We start from the raw sequence: 24,760 nt of genomic DNA on the forward strand, positions 1-24,760 counted from the left end.
CAGCTTGAAGGTGAATATCAACCTGGCCCAATGCTGTCATGTGTTGGCAGAGTGGCTAGCTTAGCCCCTCCATAGAGCCTCCTGTTTTGGGACTTTCTACCAGTGAGAATCCCATAGGTGGGTGGCATGGTGAGTTTGGCATCAGGTTGGTGCTAGTGGAGCATTCTGGGGCTGGGTAGAGGGACACTACCTCCTCCAGCACAACAGATTGGGGGTTTGGATTGCAGCCTGAACGAACTGTCTCCCTTCTGAGTTATGGATGTATATTCAGCCTTTCAGCATCTGTATTAACACACTGCTTTAGTATCAGTGATGCAAAACTTGATGAGCAAAGGCAGAGTGCTGTCAAGCCGTTACTCCAAAATATACTTCACAGAGTCAGCAACCAATCAAGTTCAAAGATATGAGTATGAATGTCCATGGATCGTCATACTGTCCAAATCTAAAAACTCTCACTGATGGCGATAGTCAGGGGCCCAGCTGTCTTAAATAGAACTATTCAGAAATCAAACAGTTTATGCAGTGAAGGGGCTTACTGAAGCTCTGATGGGGTTGAGGGTAGTGCAGCCTGAAGTAATGGGACCATCAGGTGCAAAGGCACATCTGTGGTAAGCTGGTGTATGAGGAAGGAGATCTGACTGCCCCATTCCATTAGAAAAAGGTCACACAACTGTAGCTCACAGCTCTAACTTTCAAAAGTTGATTTTTGACTGAGCAGTTGAGAATCGTTCTAAAGATAAATCACAACGAAGGCAAATTGTGCTGATCTATTTTACTTATGGCTATCATTTCTCTTGATTAAACTTTATTCTTCAGATCTGTGTCTAAAGGGAAAAAAGAACCTGAGAGGGCTCATTCATAAGTAAGATTCCAGAGTAAACATCATTCTCATGAATTATATAATTGTCATTATCTCAGAGAGAGAGGGTTGTTGGCTTTTTAATGGCCCCACTCCCACATTTCAGGCACTCTCGCTCCAAATTTAGCAGTTATTCCCAGCTAGTCCTGACAAACAATCCTAATGGGGCAACTTCAAAAACAAGGGAAATGTATGCAGGACGCAACAGCCATGATCTTTTGTAGAAATGCATAAGTACACAAAGCTATGTGTCCAATAGAGAAGTCTCATGGAAATAGAAGAAGATGCGGATAACACAGAGAGAAGCAGAGCTCAATAATCACAAGCCCAAGTTTTGTGTTACAACTTTAGTTAGAAGAATGAGTGCAAAAATAAAATCTCTTTTCAGTGAACAAGTCACTGACCAGTACAGAGCTCTGATTAGGATGCAACACCCACAAGTAATCAGATTAAGTACCGTATCTGAATCTCTGATTTCCAATAAAGATAAACATTAAAGAAGAAAAAATTCACTAGTGTTATTCATAAACTTTCTGGCTGTCTTTCTCACAGTGAGGAAAAGGAGGCCAAATTGCAGGCATTATAATGGCAACGAATTTTATTTTATTTTTAAAAAAGTTGTAGGCTTGAAGCAGCTGCAAAGATTATACTTCTCTTCCTCCTCAGAGCCCATTACCAAAATGAAATATTGATTGATAATAATTCTCAAAAGGCCAACATTTCCATCTGATTTAAATTGGATATTGGAAAGCCACTACACGCAGTACTGCCAGGCAGTGGTATACATACCCAATTTTCAAACAGATGGTCTCCCACAATTAATTTGCCACCTTGAAGTCGGAACACAGGATGTCAATTAAATTAATAGAAAATGCAGTGTTAGACTATGCAGTCTTAAAGTAAACTGAAGACTCTTTTTTTCTCCCCTCTGGGCATAAAAACTTGTACCATCTAGTGAAAGCACAGCTTTAGTTTTCTTGGCACCCAGTCAATCTTGCCCTTGGTTTTAAATAATTTGTCAGGTTCAAAAGCAACATGTCACTGCTATGCAGCTGCTAGAGGGAACTGAAGGCTGAATAATCTCACTGGGTAGTTTCAGAGTTCATAAAATGACGATATTTGGGGACACACACACACACACACACACATATATATATATATATATTATTGTGCTGTTTGATCTTCAAACCAACACCTTTTATTATCAGTCCTGAGTTTTGCCAGGCACTCAAAGTTTAATATCTTCATTTTACATTCTAACACTTGCTTTTGTAGGTAACAGACTATATTATCATTAAGGCAATACCATCCAACAGTGACAAGAAGCCATTGGGGAAAATCAGTTTTTAAGAGGTAAAGGAGAGTATTTTATTCTTCCTTTTTAAATGACAATTGAAGGGATATTATTATTATTATTATTATTACTACTAATTTATAAATGAGGAAAAAGAGGGGGCAAAGAAAGTAAAACACTTTTCAGCTCACAATGAACATTCAATAAACATCACTACAACTATCTTAATTTACACATATAAGCTGACATATGCCATCCAAATAGGTCCAGACAGTAATCCAATTGAAATTTAGGTTTACAAAAAGTATGTTCAACCAAACTTGGAGTAATTATAACTGGAGGTTTTATTGCATATTTCTGTTTTGCCAGCCACCTAACCCCCTCCCACAATGAAACACTTTGATTCATCTCAAAGTATAGGCAGGCAAAGATAAATTCAACTGAGCTTCATTCTTACACTTGACAACGATCTTTCCCAAAATGTTTTCATTAAATTATAATCATTTCCATATTGTCAGCATTTCTTTTTCTAAGATTATGAGATCTTAAGTACCTCACCCTGTAGACAATAGGGCTACATATCAAAATCCCATGGGACACCCAAGGAAACATATACTATATGAGATCATTACATGCCAGAGCAGCTCTGTTAAAATTGGCACATCAGTACTAAGTCAAAATCTTCACATTCCTCTGTTTATTTACTATTTCACAGAAAGAAAAGCCTTCTAAACAGAAAAAAAAGATTTTTTTTCCAGCAGAGTAGTAGTCATGCTCATTTGTTTAAGTAAAAGCAACAATTCTATAGTATTAAAACCTAACAGCTTTATAGTGGCATAGGCTTTGAGGGGCTAGAGCATGGGTAGCCAAACTAAGGACCGGGGGCCGGATCCGGCCCAATCGCCTTCTAAATCCAGCCCGTAGATGGTCCAGGAATCAGAGTGTTTTTACATGAGTAGAATGTGTCCTTTTATTTAAAATGCATCTCTGGGTTATTTGTGGGGCCTGCCGGGTGTTTTTACATGAGTAGAATGTGTGCTTTTATTTAGAATGAATCTCTGGGTTATTTGTGGAGCATAGATATTCATTCATTTTTTTCAACAAAATATAGTCCAGCCCCCCACAAGGTCTGAGGGACAGTGGACCGGCCCGCTGCTGAAAAAGTTTGCTGACCCCTGAGCTATAGACAGTCCTTTTCAGCAAATGCATACATATCACACTTTAAATATGTGAACCTTTAAGGTGTCACAAGTCTCTGTGTTGTTTTCCATATATACAAATAATTTCGGGGAGGGAGGAATGTCTTCTGAAATTCTGTATCCATAACCTTTTGGTGTGGGACCTTGATTTGCAGCTGCTTGCATCACAATGCTCATCCAAAAACCCTACCACCACCAGACTGGACTTCTGTCTTTTGATAAGCATGTGGGTGTGCATCCTCCATACAGGTTACAAGTTGTTCCACAAGTAGAGCTGGGGCTGAATGTGGTTTTGCATGGGTGGAACTGTTCAAATACAACATAATGACTCTTGCTTGTCTGATAGGAAGATGTTCGTGTTTGTTTTGGTTTTTGCTTACTGCTTATTTTTTAATGCAGAGTCAAATACCTTGCTCTACCCTCTTTCACCCCTGACCCCCACCCCCACCGACATGTGTCCCCAGAAGGTTGCCTAAGCAGCAATGTGTCCCTGATGAAAAGGATTCCCAACTCCTAGACTGCAAACTCCAGAAGGAACTGTGGAACACTGAGCATCTAGCTCAAAACGCAGGCACTTCTTTCCTATATGCTTCATCCATTTTTACCTGAATTTACTAATAAAGTACATAAACATAAAAACAAGTTTCCGCAGCACTACCAGAACTAAAACCAATATTTCTTCACCCTGACAACCCAATGACCTAGAGGCAGAAAGAACCATGAAAGCTTTCAGAAAGATAATGAATTCTTCTGGAGGGTAGAAAAACAGGTTTGGACTAAGGATGCACGCATCACTTCAATAATAGACCTTCCTACTTCGCTTTAGTATTTGTCTGGTTCACAAAAATAAGGTTAATGCAAAGGGGGGGGGCGTTGTAAACCTTCATATACTCATGAAAAGATAGCTGCAAAGGAGAGGGGTGGTTTGTTTGTTTTTTAGTATTTGAACGTAGCAGTAGCTGGACTATGCAACCAGACAACAGCAAACAACCCTGGGGCATGCCTGATTTTGACCAGATGGAACGGTGTGAGATTGGAGCATGGAACTTGTTGAATTAATAATTCAATTTTAAAAGGGCCCTTAAGCCAAATATCTTTCCCGACACCAGTTTTCTTCCCAAGAGGGGAAACATTTTTATATTGTATTGGGGGGGAGGCACCCAACGACTTCCCATTAAAAAGAAATACGGCCCTGCAAATGCATACCTGCGCAATTTATACCAGCACCTTGGGTTACATAAATCCAGCTCTGGGAAACAGCACAATAAAAGCAAGCCAGGATTCTCCATGGTCAAGAAGGAGAAACATATAGGAATACAGGAAGGTGCCTTATACTAAGTCACTAGACCATCTAGCTCAGCACTGTCTACACCACTGGTCTTCAACTGGGGGGTCACAGTAGTGGGTCACAGCCTGATCCAAGGTGGGTTGCAACAGGGGAACTACCACCATGCAAATATGTGGTAAGAGATTAAGAAAAGGGTCCCCTGTGTGTTTTGGTTAAAAGTGGGTCCTAAGTCTGAAAAGGTTGGAGATACTTGGTCTACATTGACTGGCACTGGCTCCTCAAGGTTGCAGACAAGGAGTCTTTCCGAGCTCTATCTGGAGAGGATGGGGATTCAGCCTGGGACCTTCAGCATGCAAAGTTCTACTACTGAGCTACAGTCCTTCCCTGGAGTTTGGAACTCCTATTTCGAGCAACTATTAAATGAGAAGGCCAGCTTTCTGCATCTAGTCAGACTAGTAGCATAAGCATGAAGTGTAGGTCTGCATGGAGGCAAAATAAAACCATTCGTGCACAAAAGGGCGGTATCAACAAGCATGGGGGAGCACAAAGGTGCACAGAAGTAAAAAATATTTAGGAGAGGGGGAAATGAACCCTAAAACAGGAAAGGGGAAAACAGAAAACCCAAAGGGGAAATGTTTAGGGAGGAAAGCTTTCCTTTGGGGGATGCTTCTAAAGAAGGGCCAAAAACGACAACAAAGCCAAAATAATCCATTGAAGGTGATACACGTCCTGTGGTACAGGGGAAAAGCATGAGGGCAGGGGAGAGGAGGACAATGTAATGGAGTATCCTGGGAAGGAGCATGGCTGGCTGACAGCAACACACTGCAGCATTTTGTTGCAGGTCTCCACTTGTACTATTATTATTATTATATCTAAGAAAGACTGTATTTTTAAGCAGCAGAGAAAAAAGAGCTTTGTTTTTTATAGAGCACTCAGACAATCCAGCCTTCTTGTGATCTAGCTATAATTAGAGGTCAAGAAACCACCTCAGACTAAAAGTCACCTGATTTCCTCTGATGAGGCTACTCAGAAATAGCTTGCAGTACTGGGCTACGCAAACCAATTTTCAAGTAATCTCTTCACAACAATAATTACTGGTACTGGACTGGACCCTAATTTAGCATTTACCTAATAGATACATAATGTATAAAGCTGACATGAAATCATACAGCAGCTCTTTTAAAAGTTTAATTATATATGCAGAAGTAATCCAATCTATGAAAAATGTTATAGCTGTGGGTGGTTTTCGATGCAATATGAAGATTTAGACTGCAAGCTAGGCAGACTCCATTCCTATTTTGAAGGAAAATAACACACATCTTTACAAACACTGCAAAACCAATAATAAACGGAGGGGGTGCACATGAATGAAATTTTTAACCCTGGACACGTAACAGTTAAGAGAAAAGGTGGTTTTAATATTTCTTCAATCAATCTCACCACTGCTAATGTCAGATTTTAAGGCTTAAAATTTAAGGGCTTGTCCACTCTATCAGTTCACCACTCACCAATAACAAGCTGAATGCAAATTTTACATGCAGCTGACAAGCAGTATCTACATTTTAAAAAATCTAAGCAAATGTTTTTAAGTCACAATAGAAACCTGGACTGGAACAAGTCTTCTCCTTGAAGGTGAACAATTGTTCCAAAAAGTGATTAATGGAAGCTGTATATACAGAAATCCTGTAGTACCTACCAATTAAGCAATCATACCCTTATAAACCCCTTTTTCTTTTGCTAGCCCCATCCCTCCATTCTCCAGAATATGGGCATCTTTCTGTACCTAGTCCATTTTTAAGTCTACTTTACTCTGGGGCAAGGCAAGGAGACATAACTCAATTGCATTTTTCTATGGTAGGAATGCACATGCACAATTGTAATTTTCTACCAGCAAATTGATTGGGAGAGAAGAATGAAATAGAGGAGTGTTACTCAAATTATGGAGAGAACCAGCTCATCCCCTGTCTGTTGCCTCAGGTGCAGTTATTCTGTTGGCTGTTGACTACCATGTTGCTTGTAGTCCTTGTGAAAGTGCAGATAAATATGCATGGTAGCCAACCTTGAATAGTTATGGCTACCTGGGAATGACTCAATGAACAATACAATTCCAAGCAAAACGCTCCAATTGCATGGGAAGCCTCTCTCTTCCAGTTCTCTGTTACTTTGTTTTATCGTTCATCTCCTTCCCTTTTCCCTTCATTTCCCCCTTGTGGGTCTTTTTTCCATTACTGTTTAGGTTGTGGTGGGTTAGGAAGCAGAGTGGACAGAAAATCTGAATTTGTTATGGACCAACCAATGGACAAAAAAATGTAAGGCTACCTTTTAAAATTCTGCAGATTAAATGTGGCAATCAGAATAACTGGCCAGTGGCCACAAGGAACAGCAGAAAAAGATGCCCGCACATAAGGAGATAGTAATAACAGAGACTGTGACACTAGATGGGCCAGATGTGGTCCACAGGTGACCTTCTAGACTCAAGAGGGTAGGAAAGAAGGAATCTGCTGCCTATAAATCCAGATACTCCAGTTCTCTAAGAACAGAAGAACACAGAATGATTGAAAGTAACTAAAGATATGTCAGCATAGCTGTTCCCAAAACAATCCTTGTTACATACTATGTATGCTCCTCAAAAGTAAGTGATGCATCCCAAAACACAGAACTATTGCTATATTAAAAGTTGCATTCTGAAAACAAAGAAAATGAAAGCCTGAATACCAAACCTCCAGATATCATTTGATGGAGTATGAAACCTGGAATCACAACAACACTTCAGTCCTGCTTAAGGAATATCGCACAAAGAACACCTCAAAAATATACACAATAGAAACAAATGCATGATCAACAAGATATAAAAATTTCTAGGAAAACACCATTACCAGCAAAATAACTTATTTTTAATGCAGAGCTGTTAGGAAAACACAATTATAAGCTTCATTTATGCTAGAAGATATAATCCAAACCCTGGTTTAAAAAAACAACAACCCAACAAACATTTGGAGCTTTATTTGTAAGAAGATGAATACAAAAGGTAAATGGAGAGAAAAACTCATTCCATGCACATTAGCCCTCCCAGTGAGTTCACAATAAAATGCTACTGTTAGAATAATCTAAATATAGTTTCAGAATGGTCTGTGCACACATTTTATGTAGATTAATACAGACACATAATAAAAGCATTGGTTGAATAGGCATGGGCTCTAGATCTCACCATAGAAAAGTCTTTAAAAGTACATGGAGTTTAATAAAAATAAACAGTGCAAAAAGAAAGCAGCATGGATCAAAAGCATCATATTCATCAACAACAGCCCCCTGAACAGAAACCATGTTCATGTGGCTACAACTAAGGCAATGGAATGGCCTTTACACATGGGAAGCAAAAAAGGCTTTCCCACCAGCAACACTTTTCAGAATGCAAAAGAAATGCTGATCTACGCTGTACCAGTATAAACAAGAATTAGCACTACCAACAGTAATTCAAATAATTCAGGTTTACATTACAGCAGAAGTCGGCTGCATATGACTTTTTTATTCATTTCTTTTTTTGTTTAACTTTTTATCGGGTTGTTTTTTTAAAAAAAGAAAATACAGATAATATTAGTAATACAAATAAGCAGACCATAGCAGGCTCGTACCATTCATATACGACAAGGTGAAGCATGTTAGGTTTATTGTAACATCCTAGCCATCTGGTTCATTACCTATAGCCAGTGTGCACATCTTAATTCACAAACAAAATTAAAAGAGAACAGCAAAATCAACAGTTAACATTCAACTTTGTACAGCCAGATATCCTTGATGTAGTCCAAACATAGCATCTCAACTATATCAGGCAAGTATCAATTGTATTGAAGCTAATTTAGTGATCATTTTCCTGTTATGCTGCAGGTAAAGCAAAGTGGAGTATCTATGAATGGAATTGTGTGGGGTGGGGTGGACATCTACTTAAATCAACCAAATCAAACTAAAGGCTGGTGGGGGAGATTGTTCATTCTGTGAAATGCTAGCATATATTATAAAATCAAACGACACTGGAGTAAAGCCATCCTTCTTGATCTGTCTGTGTGACCATCATGGACTTATTTGTTAATCGCTCTAAAAGGGCTATTTCGCAGACCATTTTGTACTATCAATCAATTTTTTATTGTATAAAGCCAAAGGCCTTTACAATGGACGACAGAGAATAAAAGGAAACTTTCGTCTAAAATTGTACATGTAACCTGTAGCAGTTTACAACTTAAAAAGAAATTTACAACATTAAGACTTAAAACTGGAGTGCATTCACATAGCTAGAATGGAGCTTCTTGGCTGCCAGTGCAAATTTGGCTAATTGGTGTGTAATATATAGATGTTTATCAGCTAGGAGTTCAACTGTCACTTCCTGTACGGATTGACTAGGAAGCCAATTAAGAGTTGGCGATATAAATTTCCCCCTGAGCATTGTATACAGGGGGCAAATCAGCAGTTAGTGTGTATTGTCCTCTACCTGATTGCATCTATGTATACATTTGTGATCCATATGGGGAATTCCCCGGTATCTCCCCTTTAAATATGCTGAGGGCATCTGTTGAAATCTTAGTTCTACAAAGGCCCTGCATAGCTGTGGGAAGGTCAGAGTCTCAAGGTAACGGGGCCTTGAGTGATTAGTCTTAATTTGGGGGTACCAAGTAGAGTAGTGGGCAGCAATGATGGATGCTCTGGCTTGGCTGGCATCCTGATCAAAACTCCCAATTTCTAAGGTCACGTGGTCTAAGGGCCAAGTAGTTCTCCATTTGAAGATTATAAGCCCTAAATTTATCTTGGCACTTTTTGTGCACAGCCCCCTGTCCTTAGTTGCTCTAACCAGCAGAGCTTAGTAAGAGTATGATCCTCGTAGTTACTCTTCCCTGCACAACGAGCCACAGAACACGTTCTAGAGATATATGCGTACTTGGTTTTAAAAGGTAAAGGGACCCCTGACCATTAGGTCCAGTCGTGACCGACTCTGGGGTTGTGGCGCTCATCTCGCTTTATTGGCCGAGGGAGCTGGCGTACAGCTTCCGGGTCATGTGGCCAGCATGACTAAGCCGCTTCTGGTGAACCACAGCTGCACACGGAAAGGACGTTTACCTTCCCGCCGGAGCGGTACCTATTTATCTACTTGCACTTTGAGGTGCTTTCGAACTGCTAGGTTGGCAGGAGAAGGAACTGAGCAACGGGAGCTCATCCCATCGCGGGGATTCGAACTGCCAACCATCTGATCGGCAAGTCCTAGGTTCTGTGGTTTAACCCACAGCGCCACCCGCATCATACTTGGTTTTAAATATCATATAAAAATAAACAGGCAACTTTTTAAATTTACCATCTGTTCTTCTGCAATCTTCTTTTCTTATTCATCAAACGTCGAAGCAACTTTAGTGCATTTAAGGGAATTAATTAGAAATGGCCATGGAAGCCATATTGTCTAGCAGTGTTCAAAATACCTCTATTATTCCAAAAGTAACTACGCTGAAGAACCCCTCTCTCTGCGCATGGAGCTAGAACAACATTTTCTATGAATGAATGGGTATTCATTATTTAGTTCTGAATCCCTGATTTAATAAAGCCTTCGGCAAAAGAGAGCTTCAAACACTTCCCATTATGCAGATGGAATGCGCACAGCATCAAAGCTTATGCCGCAGGAAACAGAGATGGTGCATCAAGTGACTCACACAATTCCAGAATGTAAATATTTTTAATGGTAAGTTTTTACCCTATTTAGCAATATTCAAAATCAGAAACCAAATGAGTGGCCCCCAAAATAAAATAAAATAAAATAAATAAATGTAGGGAATTGTATTCCCTTTTCAAACCAAAATTAGCAGAAGAATAGAATTACATTTCTTCAAAACAGAGTTGGCTCAGGAGAGTGAAAAAGGAAATATTTTATCTCCCAGCATGCCAAAGCTGTAAAAGAAGAGTAGGGGGGAAAGCAAGTGTTTACTGCTGCAATTTACTGTGCACGTAAAAGTCAAAAGAAAACAGAATGTTCCATAAAAATTTATTCATTACATTGACCCTCCCTTATACCGATAGGTCAAAACCAATTTCTGATGAGTTCTGTTTTAAAAAACAAACACACAACAACAAATATTGCTAAGATTTAGCATCTCTCTGAACTCTAGTGACTTGCAGCACAATCTATCCTATTCATGTCTACTTAGAAATAAGTACCAGCAAATTCAATGGGATTTACTCCCAGGTAAGTGTGTATAAGATTGCAGCCTAAATCTTTTTTGCCTATGGAAAAATGTACAATTTTTTAAAAACAGAGAATAGAAAAAAACAGGGTTATAAATTATTATTAGTTTTAAAGTAACAGCTGTTTAAAAGATTGGTTTGGCATATCATATGCCCTTTGCTTGTGTACATACAAATGTATCAGCAACTTAATCTGATTAAGACCATACGCTCTAAAGACTTCCTGGGATTCTTCCTTTAGGATATGGATATATTGTCATGTATGGGTGGTGCCAAAATTCCCTCCTTCTGAGTTTACCACTAGATTTATCAGTCCCGTTTACCTTGTGCTGGTTGTGGAAGAACAGCAATGCATTTGTTTTCAAACATTCTTTCTAGCTTAATTTTCTTGAATTTGTAAAAGTCACCGGGAATGCACAATTTGCTCCCACCATACTTATCTATTTCTTCCATTTATTGCAGCTTTTCCCTTTACCCTAAGCCACACGCACAATCACTCATGTGCATTCAAATATCATGCAGTTATACATACAATCCCATTAAGTTTTTCTTTCACCCAGTCTTTCAACTGACCACCTTGCTGGCTATCATCAGTTCCCCATCACCATTGCCTTACGCACACAATCACAATTCAGGAACAAAACAAGGTGTGTAACATTTTAATATCTGCAAGTACATGACAGTGGTAATGGGAACCGTAAGTGCTAGCAAATAAGGGAGGGCTTTAAACAGAGAACTGAAGTAAATCAGCAAGTTGATCAACTAAAAGACTGGAGCAAATAGAAGCTGCTGAGAAAAGCTGACATGATTGTGCACAAAATCCAAGAAAGAAAGAAAGAAAGAAAGAAAGAAAGAAAGAAAGAAAGAAAGAAAGAGTTTTAATTCACTCTGTCACTCATGCACATGATTTTGCTGAAGGGACATAAAACAATGACTAGGATAAATAGAAAGCAGCAGCAAGTACGAAGTATGCACGTGCCAATTCCGTGCATAGTTAATTAGAGAAAATCTCTTTGAACAACTGGAAGACAGGCAGAGTGAAACTCTGGGCACAGCTAACCCGCAGAAAACTTGCAAGTCAGAGCAGAAAAAATCCATCCACCCCTAACTGGTAGTCAAATACTACATACTGAATGAATTAAATCTCCACAATTTGTACCAAACCATTAGACTTCTTTGAAGAGTACAAGAACGTAAGATGAACTTTGTTGGATCAGAACAAAGGAGAACTGCCTGGCCCAGCATCTTGTTTCCCACAGCAACCAAGCAAATGTCTAAGGGAAGCCCAAAAGCAGGACATGAAGGCAATAGGCCTCTTTTGTTGCTGCTCCAAAGGAGTTGCCTCTGATCCTAAGGCCCGTGGGCCACAAACAGCCCATGGGGGTCGTTTAACTGGCCCACGAGCTGCCCCCAACTGAGCCGCCCGCTTAGCAAGTCCCTGTGTGCTGCGCTAAACCAGCGCAGTGCAGCGTGGGGATTCGCTTCCGTGGTGCTGGAAATCACGTCTACACAGATGCCAGAAATTGCACCTGCGCAGATGCCAGAAATTGTGGGTGCACGTGCAAACTGGCCCACAGAGGGATCTCCGCTGGAGTGAACCGGCCCAGGCAAGGCAAACCTTGCTGACCCCTGCTGTAGAGACACTAGCCACCATAAAGTAAAGGTAAAGGGACCCCTGACCATTAGGTCCAGTTGTGGCCAACTCTGGGGTTGCGGTGCTCATCTCGCTTTATTGGCCAAGGGAGCCGGCGTACAGCTTCCGGGTCATGTGGCCAGCATGACTAAGCCGCTTCTGGCGAACCAGTGCAGCGCACGGAAACACCATTTACCTTCCCGCTGGAGCGGTACCTATTTATCTACTTGCACATTGATGTGCTTTCGAACTGCTAGGTTGGCAGGAGCAGGGACCGAGCAATGGGAGCTCACCCCGTCGCAGGGATTCAAACCACCGACCTTCTGATCGGCAAGTCCTAGGTTCTGTGGTTTAACCCACAGTGCCACCTGCGTCCCAGTAGCCACCATAGTCATGTTTAATTTTCAACATAAGAAAAAAAATATTTCTTACAATAAATGGATAGTTTTTAATCACACAGGAGCACACTGCCAGTGCCCCCACCCCACCTTGTGACCTCAATATACCTAAGTGTTGCCCATGCACCATGTCCAGCCAAGCTGGGCACCAAGTTGATGATGCAATGAAACAAAAGTAACACAGAGAGGTTGGATTTATTCTAGCCATATTCATTTTCAAAGCAAGCCCTATGATACAGTTCATTCCTGTTTAGACAGCAGTGCAACATACCTGCAGAGGAAGCTTCACATGCTACATATAACTCAATGTGGGCAGATTCTTCACATAATCAGCAGGACTGAACAAAAACGCCTTCCCCAGATTCTCCATCATGTCTGACTGAATATTCTTAGAGCAAGGGGAGGTGTAATCCCTCCAACAATTTTGTTGGGGTCAAACAATAAAATGGGGGGGTCACAGTTGGATGAATATAATAGAACCACAGAATCACAGAGTTGGAAGGGACAACAAGACAACAAGAGCCATCTAGTCGAATCCCCTGCAATGAAGGAATCTTTTTGTCCAACATCAGGCTCAAACCCATGACCCTCATGCTGTACCCACTGAGCTATATAAGTGGATGGCAGGAAGCAATGGACTAAGAGAGAATGGAAAGGAGTAGGGGCCAAGCCCATTGCTTCCTTAAATATATTTTTAGGTTGGATCCACAGTTGTGCTCAGAATTCCCCACCATACTGCCAGGCCCATTGAATCTAATATTTGGAGAGTGTGGGCTAGAATTCTCCAATAGTTGCGGAAGGGAACCAGAAAAGAGAAACTTCTCAGAACCTTATTCTCAGGCAAATTTTAGCTCGGCGTATTTATCAGGGACTTTGAAAATGTAATTAAAGCTACTTACTTCTACAACTGTAATGAAGAACAAAAAGTCTCTGTTTACATCTACACAGTTGAAAAACCAGAGACTTTACGTCTACTTTTACAAGTTTTCTGTAGAGAAAAAAAAAAACAGAGCACAAGCAATAATACATTTATCACCATTCCCTGACCCTGCATTCCTCAATCACACAGGAATCCTTCTATATTGCTTTTCTTCAATGGCACCTTTGGCCGAGTAAGGAATTTAGAACTGGGCCTTTCTGTTGTATAAACATTCAAACTCACCATAAGTATCTGATGCAGAATTTGCTTGCCACAGTCATAAGATTTGTGGGGTTGTTTTTAAAAGGCTTTTTGAAGCTGCTGCTTTTCTTTTAACTTTCTGAACATATTCATTTGAGAATCTTTTCTTTTCTTGACAGGGGATAGAAATTTAAAGTAAATTCATATATATCGTAATTTTTATCTGACATATTGGGAGGCGGACTTCTTTCAATATGGAAAATGCACAATTAAGAGTTAGAGAATCTAAAAAGAGTCCCAGTTATAGTCCTAAGCTTTCACACAAAAGCAGCAGTTTTGGCTTTAGGGAACTTAAAAGTTTTCATAAAACAGCAGATCATCCTGGGAAGAATAAAGGCCGCTTTACAGATGATATTGTTAATACACTGAGATCATCTGCGCAGAGGAAACAAAACATGCAAATTATAAGTAGCAAGAGTATCTATTTGTTTTAAATGGAAAAAACTTGTATGTGTGTTATTATCTAACAACAAAGTTGAAAGATAATGATCTCCAATTAAATTGTGATAATAAAAAAGAGTCAACCTTAATATACACACAAAAAGTTGATAACTCAAATGCCTGGGGGTAAAGCAAAGTTTTAACTCCAACATCTAAATGCGCAAAGTGTTGGCACATAGCTGTATTTTTCCATTTATAAGACTAGGGTTTCTTTCTTAATAAATTATGTCAAAAATTAGGGGGCGTCTTACACATGGATAGTGCTGAGGCCATTTTCTTAAATCTGAGTCCCCAAAAATAGGGGGTGTCTTATACATGAGGGCGTCTTATAGACGGAATTATATTGGAGTTGGAACTCCACAGTCAAGGTGCTACCACAGAGATGGCTGCGTCCCCAGAAGCCTCTAACTTCACTTCTAAAGGGGGGAAAGCAGAAGACCTTAATAAATTGGCAGGTTCATATGGAAACAGGTGGTCCTGCAGATACTCTGGTCCCAGACCATTACAGCTTTATGGATCAGAACCAGCGCTTTCAATTGGCTCAGAAATCAGCTGGAAGCCAACACAAATCTTTTAAGCAATGGTGAAATATTGTCAGGCCTACTATTTTGGGGAAGTTTTTAATGTCTGATGCTGTACTGTTTTTAATATTCAGTTGGAAGCCGCCCAGAGTGGCTGGGGAAACCCAGCCAGATGGGCAGGGTATAAATAATAAATTATTGTTGTTGTTGTTGTTGTTGTTGTTGTTGTTGTTGTTGTTGTTGTTGTTTTGTTACAAGATAAGCTGGCATGGAAGCACCGAGTGCCAATGTAAGAACCAATATTCAGGCCATAAGCAGCAACTTGCTTGGTTTCCTGTGGTGAGTTACTACCGCCTCCAGTTAAAAATATGAGGGGAAGCTTTGTTATATCAGAAGTGAGTTCTTTTACTTATTTTGGCTACTACTGTAATGTATGGACAAGCGGACTAATAGACATTTTGCAGGCTAATCACATTTTTGCTTATTTGCAAGGTCACTCTCAATATATAGAGACCTAATAACAAGAACATAGCATTTATATGTCAACTTTTCAGTGTTCAAAGTACTTCACATAGCCCAGTAATCCTCACAAGAATCCTGTAAGGTAGGCTAGAATTATTGGCAGTGTTTGCAGTATATTGCATACTGAGTGCTAAGATTGAGAGACTAGTTGCTTGTCTAAGTGACTTTGTGGGTAAGGTGCCATTTGAACAAGAACTTAATATTGATTTTTGCATGCCATTCAAATAGCCTTTTTGGCTAAAGGGAATGGTATGAATGCCATAAATAAACAAACTTCTTGGACCATGGCTTACATTATTGGCTACCACACTATGCCAGCTCTCAACAGATAATTCCAAACAAACAACTGGACGATACCCCAGAGCACAGCAAATGGCGTTTAACTGGGTATTCATGTAGACATTAGACAAGCCCTACTACAAACATCCCTCTCCTATTAAAACGGTAATGCTGGTGTATAACAGGGATTTCAGTGACTGCAAAGAGAAACTGTTGCTGCAGTGCACAAATGTAATAGGAAATCTCATGATGACAATGTTGTGTTCAATAAATGCACCACAAAACATTAGTACTTCAAGATGCTTTGAGCTAAACAGTGTTTCTACAGAAAGCTCGAGGGCCATATCAGAAGCACCTATTGGCTCCAGGGTATGAAAACACAGAGCTATTGAAATACTATGTCCTTCACTTCTATTTCTACACCCAGTACACAATACACACTACACAACCCTTCCTCCTGCAGAGTTTCCCTGCCCACCCACTCCTCTGGAAGGAAAAACATTTCAATCATGGAGCTTGAAAGCTTGTTTGGCAAAATCCCACCCTTTTTCGTGTTTGAGCTCCTGAAGAAACCTCAGAAAATCAGTACCACACACTGTCAAATTCCCTGGGTGTTGTTTTTTTTGGGGGGGATAGAGAAGAGAAGCAATTACTAGGCCTCACAATATCAGTCTCCTCCAAGCTAGCATTCTCCTTTAATTACAGAAAGCAGAAGCTGGCCCTCCTTCATTCTAAAACCTCAACTAAGGAAGGGCAGAGTTAGCAATCCCGAACACATCTTTGTCTATTCCCCTTTCTCCCATTCAAACCCCATTGAAACTTTTGCTTCATTCATAACATTCACCTGGAGGAGCTGCTGAATTCCCTGATTGTCCCACCCATGCAAACAATCCCCTTGCAATGTGTATTCTTTGAGGCTCTCAAAATGTGCAACCTTTGAGGAAAGAACCACCTGTTAACCTTGTCTACAGCATTGAGCAAAATGACAATGTTTATCACTGTAAGAGCAAAATCCACATACATTGTTCTATATATGTACTTTGGGGGAAGAGAGATTTTAGAGCCCACGGTAACATCTTTTAAGGGAACAGGCTGAACATGGGCCTCTGGGATACTGCAACTGCAATCCTACTTTCTTTGCACGAAGATGATTTACTGCACAAGTCCATTTGGCCCATTCTGACTATGTAAATAGCAATTGACAGCAGTGGGATATTTATATTGGTTGCTAGTTACATATTTAACATTTTCTCTTCTTTCCTCTCTCTCTTTTTAAGATCCTGGTAACAGTGACAACAGCAGCACCTGGTGGCAGTGGTCAGTATTTTGTATGTGCTCCTTTTCATCACCTCTTCTGGACTCTTTATCAATCAAACTTGAAGTTATTTGCTTTATCAGAGAAACTGACGAAGAACTATTACAGCACACTGTCACTCTCTGTGTGTTGCTTTTCCCCAGGATTGTTAGAAACAGCACTTTTGCAAAAAGATGCATTAACAGCAAGTGATGCATTAACAGCAAGTCAACTAACTGCAGCCAAAAACACCTGCCCAGCATGTGCAATAATTCCTCCGAGGAGTGTTTTCCCCTTGGCCTACCTATGATCAAAGTTTATGGCAAAGTAGTCATGCTGTAACTTTCCATTTTACTCTAAAGTTGCTACAGATCTCTTGCATTCACCCCTTTTAATGGCTAATTACAAGTTGTAATGCTTTATATTTCAACTTTCCAGATGAAGAAAAAACACCATGGATTTATTTACTTCTGACATTTTTCAATATTTGTAAAAAAAACCAGACAAAATTCCAAAACTCATTTATTTTTCTTTAAAGACTGGTATTAGATATATATTCCAAGTCATGCAACATGTCTTGTATGTTAGCAGTTGGTTCTTTGATAATAATGAAAATTTAAAATTTATTCCTGCAAGAATAAACAACACTTTGTGTTTTGGAAGCCATGGTTGTTACATGAATAAAATGATATGAATTTGAAAATACTTGCATTTCGGAAAGAAATTTTCAAATTAGATTTGACAGCCCAGACAGCTGTGGATAGGCAAACTATAGATTTTGAAATGTTTATATAAAACCATATGCAAATATATCACAATTGCAATAGTCTGAAACTGTGATGAATGTTTAAAGGCACATATCAGTGTAGGAAGGGGAAAGCTTCAGAATTTAAAACATATCTGTATTAGAAAACTCAATATACCACAAAACAAAACCAACAGACCATGTAGCTTTTGCTCTGCAACTTCCATTACTTTATAAAATTGCAAGCATCTGATAATATGAAACAAATACATATTCGTGCATGATTAAATAATCCAAAGTTTCAAATTTTTTCATTAAAATGTTGAAGTTTTGCTGTCCTCAAGCCTGAAATGGATAGTACTCACAGATAAAGACCGACAATATCTGTGCTTTACTCTCTTACTCCTCTCAGTTAAAGTCATTGGCCAAAACACCATGCACTCTTATATATCTTCTAACAAATTTCTCTCTCTCTTACACACACACACACACACACACACACAGTGCACTTTCTTGCAGTAGTAAATAGACAAATCTAGGTTAGAAAGATTTTCATGTTGTGCTGTAGATCTTATGAATTATACATAATCCATGGCTCTCAGTTGCATTTAACAGAAGTAACTGTATTGTGGGGAGGGGGAGGAGAGGGAAGCGGTTGACAACTAAGGGACAAGAACCTGCAGCCTGAGTTAGAGAAATGCAAAAACATAAGGGCTGTTAAGTTCTAACCACTGCATATAAGGCTAAATCCAGGTGTGCACAGTCTATATCATATATGGATTCCTCTGAGAAAGACATTAAAGAATTGGAGGGGGGGTTATAATATACTCACCCTAAAGCATTTCTCCCCTAGCCTGTACATTGTCCAACAGAAACCATAGCCAAGCATGCAAGAAAAACATTTCCAACCAAGCAGCCTCTTGAGCCCATACAATTCCACTCCTCCCCCAAACAAAACACATACACACACACTTTTCTGCGTTCAGATTTTGTTTTTCTCCCCGTCTATAATAATGTTTACCAAAACTGAGAGGTCTAATCCGGGGTCTGAAGTGACGACGCAACTGATAACCAACTGCCTCTCTCCCACTCCTCTCCCCCCTACCCCACCCTTCCCCGCATATCCCCCATCCACACTAAACAACCCTCCCCTCCTCTTCTGCTTTTGCTTCGAAGATGGGAAAGAGAACTGCGTCGCAGCTTTCAGGCAAGCAGCCTGGGTGCTGGGAAACCAAATAGTTTTGAAATTCCCTCCTGCAGGATGCAGCCGCTCTCTTGCTACCTTCCACACTCTTGCTCCCCAGAGGAGGAGGAGGAGGAGAAGTTTCAGCCTCTTTCGTTTGTTTGTTTTTTCCCCAGTCCCGGTTTTTAAAGCGCTTGCTTCTTTTCCCTTTGCTGCTAGCAAGCAAGCAGGCGATCTGGACATGGGACTTTGGGGCGATTTGCGAGAGAGGCAGAAAGCTTTCCCTCCCCAGTTTTTGCGGAGCCTTCGCAACTGGACCAAAGTGCGTGGGGCGGTGGGGGGGGGGGAGAGAGAGAGAGAGAGAGAGAGAGAGAGAGAGAGAGAGAGAGAGCTTTGCTCAGGGGTGCCATTGAATCAACTCCTTGCGCTGCCCCGTGCGGGGAGCGCTGACAAGTCCCGCGCAGCGCCGTGCGCGCGCCATCGCTGTTAGCGTGGGGCAAAGGGGGCAGCATCCCAGAGGGGGGAAGAGGAGGAGGAGGAGGCGCGACGTGGGGGAATTAGGGGAGGTGGGGTGGGGTAGGGGGCTGAGACTTGAGCGCACGTCCTCCTCGGTCGCTTGCATCCTCTCCACCCTTGCCCGGTCACTTGCGCCCGTCCCTCCTCGCCTCACCCGCCCCCCCCTCGCCGTCCGCCCCCCTCTCATCCCTCCCCCTTGTTACCTTGTTGCAATGGTAATAGTCCAGGGGGCCCAAGCAAGTGGGGTCGGCCCCAGGCAAGGAACCAACGGCGGTGGGGGCGGAAGGGTAAAACCTAACGTCCATGCCGGGGCTGCGCGCTGAGGGGGAGAACGAGGCGGCGGCGGCAGCAGCAGCGGCGAGAGGAGGCTCCAGCGGGCATGGAACCGGCTCCTCCGGCGGCGGCTGCTCTGCCTCTGGCTCAGGGCGGGCGGGCGGGAGGGGAGGGGAGGAGAGGCGGGGAGAGGGAGAAGGGGAGGGAGCGCAGCCCAGAGCCGGCTCCACTCGCACTCTATTGTTCCAGGCACCGAGGCGAGGGGGGGGAGAGAGAGAGAGAGCGGAGGAGGATGGGGGGAGGGGAGCGCGCCTGGGACCTGCCTGGGCTGGGCTCCCACAACAACCTCTCTCAGGCGGGCGCTGGGACCGCCACAGGGCGGGAGGGTGTCGCCAGCACACCCCGCGCCTGAGAGCGGGCCTGCCCCGAATGCTGACCCACCGAGGGACGGCGAGGGCCTGGCATGTGCCGAGCGAGCAGAGAGCTGAGCCGCCGCCGCCGCTTTCCTGGCCGCGCTCTCTCGCGGAAGGGGCTTGGGGCAGGTTCTTCGCCGACGCCCCTCCGGGCTTCTTCTTCTCTTCTCGCTTCCACCCTCCTTCCCAGCCCTCAGGTTAATTCGCGGGAAGGTACCGCCTGGGGCTCTATAGTCACCCTTGGCCACGGGGGAATGGGTCCCACAGAAAGAAGAGGCGGGGGGCTCTGTAAGGGGGTCGCAGCAGAGGGGCTCGTCCGGGCAGACTTTTCACTTTGTGGACCTGCTTGCTCTCCGCAAAACCCTGCGGCAGGAGGGGGGGGCGTCTGGAAGAGCTCCCCTACCGACCCCCCCCCCAAAGTCTCCAGGTATGACTTTTGGGCGTGTTTTCGCTCGCACACAAGTGAAGGGCTTGAGCTAAACTCTCAACTTAGGGCTGAGATCCGCTCCCAAAGTAACCAGCACTTTGCCCTACCTGAGAAAGACTGGGCTGGGACCTGCCCCCACCCCAAAAAGAAACAGAGAAGAGGCAGCTCAAGAGCCGATTTGATAGCCATATTCACATATTTGAAGGGCTGTCGCAGAGGTGGATTTGTTTTCTGTGCCCACAAGGGGTAAAAGCACAACCCATGTGTTCGAATGGCAAGAAGTTTAGACTAAACACAAGGAGGACCTTCCTGACTACAAACTGTTCTGCCAGTGGGACAAACTGCCCCAAATGTGGTTGGAGGCTTTTTTGAAGAGGCCGGGTGGCTACCTCTCAGAGATGCTGTAATAGTGGTTTCTAGGAAGCATAGAGTGATAAACAACCTGTGTTTGTCCCAATTAACTGTCAAGCAAATCTTCTAAGATCTATCAGAAGGCACTCTTGGCTAGAACACATAAGTCATTTCAATTTTTGAAGGAAAGTTTCTTCCAGGTAATGTTCTGCCTTGGAGGAATAGGCTCCAAACCACCAATAAATAGTTGACAGCTTTGTGAAGAGAGGCTTCTGTGATACCTTGATGCTGCTGGGTTAGCTCCTTTGTTTTTTCACATGTGAAAACAGACAATGTGTTAAGCACTGAAGTACAAGCTGAAGAGCTACACAAAGCTAGCAGAGAAGCGGAATGGGGGTGGGGGGAATAATGATGTTGTATGGAACCCACTCATTATTTCCATTTTCTTATGTTTCTAGGAATGGAATATAACACGACAACCAAAGTTCAGAAGAAAAAGTGCATGTGGGGTAGACTATTAATGTCCCAAACCAAAAGAAAGAACAGTTTAAAAATGGAGTGGACCTGAAATGGTTCCCAACCGATTTCAAATAAAGACTGAATTCAAATAAGACAGGGAAAATACAGGGGGAAAGAATTGCTTGTAGAATGTGGAATTAAGAATCTCAGAACATTCACTGTTCAGTTTAGGCTCATCAGAAAATTGTAGAGTCATACTGGGAGGCCTGCACCTAGTAATGGATTTCTACAGGAAGTGAAAGAGGAAGAAGGTAGTATTGATGAAGTAAGAGCCACATTCTGCAGTTGGATAACCAGCTTTACAATTGGCACGTCCGGGACATTGTTCAGGTTTGTGTCGTGGTCTTCGCTTCCTCTCCAAGTGTTTCAAAACATTTGTTTTGAGGAACACCACACCAAAAAAATATACTTTGGGAGAAGGTTGTCATTTGAGGAAAAGCAACAGAATGAATAACCATTTATGGTTGGGTTTATGGCATGAATCATCTAGTGCCTGCATTTTAATTATGAATGGCAGTATTTTATATACCTTGCTACGAAAGGACCAGATCATGGTGCTTAGTTATACAGTCCATTCAGGGCATTATGCAGTGTTTGGCTCTGAGGCAACTATGGAAAAGTGAGGTGGGAATGGCTGAAAGACTTTGGGGCAGTTAATGGGCAAAGATATTGTGGGAAGAGTGTAGGATACTGTTAAACACCACCCCAATCTCCAAGTGATGCGAGATTCCAGGGCTCCAAGCATCTACCCAGGGTTCATGTTTCCTTTGGAAATGAAGCTGTGGTGTTTTTATGATATATTGTTTATTTACACACATGTACATCCTGAGCCTACAATGGAGGGATTCAAAGCATTACACTCCTGTCTCTCCCATTGCTGCAGCTTCCGATACAGGGAGCCCACATTGTGTTCTGAATGCGCACTCCAGCTTGCAACATTTTACAGACTGACCCCTTTTACCCATGACTGACATCCTAAAACTTCCTCCTAACAAGAACTCTGGCATTGTCTTTAGATTCATTAGCTCAGAGCTCAGGGTGGGGCTTCACCCATCTGCTGGCTGGCCGAGAGTCATTGCTTTATCAATCCCTTTCTTGATGGCTCCCTATCTTCTCTTTGTCCTCTTTTAATGATCCATCTCCCCGGGAGATTTACCTGACACAGGAAGCTGTTTTGACCTGTATTTCAATATGCTAAATCCAGCATCTGGCAGCCCATTTTAATACTCCAAGCATTGATTAAATCCTAAAATTTACTAAATCCAGGAATTACGAGCGCCTTGCACCCACAAACTCTAGCACCCAAACTTGTAACAGTATCATGGTGAAGAAATAAAGCTGAAAGCCTACTAAGAGGAAAATAAATTCTGTCTCATAGATAAGGAAATCAAAATATATACTATTGGACAGCAACAGAGGAAGGCATGGGTGAAATGGGTGCTTGTTTAGGAAAAGGAAGCCAAAATATATACCATGGGAAGGAGTAGAAGAAGGAACTGGCCGTATCAGTGACAGAAAATATGCAAACAAGGAAACCATAGGATTGGTTAAAGGAAGTCCAAATGGCCTTTATTATTCTATGAGATGCTCTGTTTGCCCCCAAAAGGGCTGAATTTTAGGTCTCTCTTTCACAAACACACTCCAGATTAGAGGGTGAAGGGATACTAATCTCAATAACTTGCATCATATTTACTAATTTGTTTCAAGCCTGAACTATCTCATAACTGGGTTAAGGACAAGCTGTCATACTTGAAAGTATGTTTCTCATGTTATTGTAACTTCCAAGACATTTCTCACAGGTGAAAGTGTAACGTTCCTCTCTGAAACTGTTAGATTAATATCTCAATATTAATTTGAAGTAAATTTAAGTCGCTTTGAAGTAAATCTCCTAGAAGTCTTTTCACAATAAGAATGCTTAAAGGTAAAGGTACCCCTGCCCGTACAGTCCAGTCTTGACAGACTCTAGGGTTGTGCGCTCATCTCACTCTAGAGGCCGGGAGCCAGCGCTGTCCGCAGACACTTCCGGGGTCACGTGGCCAGCATGACAAGCTGCATCTGGCGAGCCAGCGCAGCACACGGAACGCCGTTTACCTTCCCGCTAGTAAGCGGTCCCTATTTATCTACTTGCACCCGGGGGTGCTTTCGAACTGCTAGGTTGGCAGGCGCTGGGACCAAGCGACGGGAGCGCACGCCGCCGCGGGGATTCGAACCGCCGACCTTTCGATCGGCAAGTCCTAGGCGCTGAGGCTTTTACCCACAGCACCACCTGGGTCCCTAAGAATGCTTAGGATTGTTATTATTTGATTTTCTTGGTGTGGTTGATTTTATACTGCATAAAGAAGAATTGCCAGTGTAACCACCTTTGTAAAACAGAATTCTAAAAGGATTCTCCCCAACAATTAAGGTGAATGGATTCAGTCTAGGGTGGACAGCATGATCCCACTTGTAGTTTCCCTGGATCTATGGTAGTACAGTTGTACCTCGGGTTAAGTACATACCTCTGCTGGTATGTATCCTATTATTTAGTACAGTGGTACCTCTGGTTAAGAACTTAATTCGCTTTGGAGGTCCGTTCTTAACCTGAAACTGTTCTTAACCTGAAGCACCACTTTAGCTAATGGGGACTCCTGCTGCAGCCGTGCTGCTGGAGCACGATTTCTGTTCTCATCCTGAAGCAAAGTTCTTAACCCGAGGTACTATTTCTGGGCTGGGTTAGCGGAGTCTGTAACCTGAAGCGTATGTAACCCGAGGTACCACTATACACAAGAATAAGCAAGCTCAGAATGGCGTATTTCCCGATTTAAAATGGTTGTTTTCACTTGCAAAATGAACTTCCCACACTCTGTGCAACACATTCTTTACATCATAGGTCTTTTTTAGTTTAGCCCATCCACTATTGTGTTGTCCCTGTGATGTTTAGTGTCAGCTGCTGTCTCTTCTTACAACTGGAATCTCCTTCAATAATCAGGTTGAAACATCTCCCTCATACTTGAAACACAATAGCCCTTTTAATATGTTATTCTATGCATACAGTTAATTGCATGAGGGGGGATGGCACTGTGGCAGCAGCTCTGCTCCAATGTACACATGATCATTGTTCTGTAAAAAGAGGAAAGGAAGAAAAAAAGGACTCTGCACATACAACTGTAGATGTGGAGGGCTTTTCCCTGCCTGTTTGGGGACCCTGTTTTCCCAGTTGTATGAATGGG

General features: G+C 42.1%; 1 protein-coding gene across 9 annotated transcripts in view; it reads right to left on the bottom strand.

Moving 5' to 3' along the window:
* Window positions 1–24,760, bottom strand: part of TOX2 (TOX high mobility group box family member 2) — a 258,281-nt gene that overhangs the window by 195,298 nt on the left and 38,223 nt on the right. For 4 of the 9 annotated variants that reach the window (XM_083444023.1, XM_083444017.1, XM_083444022.1 and 1 more), the window contains exon 1: window positions 19,152–19,310. The exons of 1 other annotated variant lie outside the window; for it this stretch is intronic. In XM_083444023.1, coding sequence (XP_083300149.1) covers window positions 19,152–19,295 — 144 coding nt within the window. In that variant the 5' untranslated portion in view covers window positions 19,296–19,310. Of the gene's footprint in view, window positions 1–18,701; window positions 18,868–19,151; window positions 19,311–19,771; window positions 19,998–24,760 lie in introns of those variants that run through there. 4 more of the 9 variants (XM_083444015.1, XM_083444019.1, XM_083444016.1 and 1 more) reach the window with 3 other exon arrangements.

The sequence above is a fragment of the Podarcis tiliguerta genome, assembly GCF_965153285.1.
Source record: "Podarcis tiliguerta genome assembly, chromosome: 6".
Classification (NCBI taxonomy): Eukaryota; Metazoa; Chordata; class Lepidosauria; order Squamata; family Lacertidae; genus Podarcis; species Podarcis tiliguerta.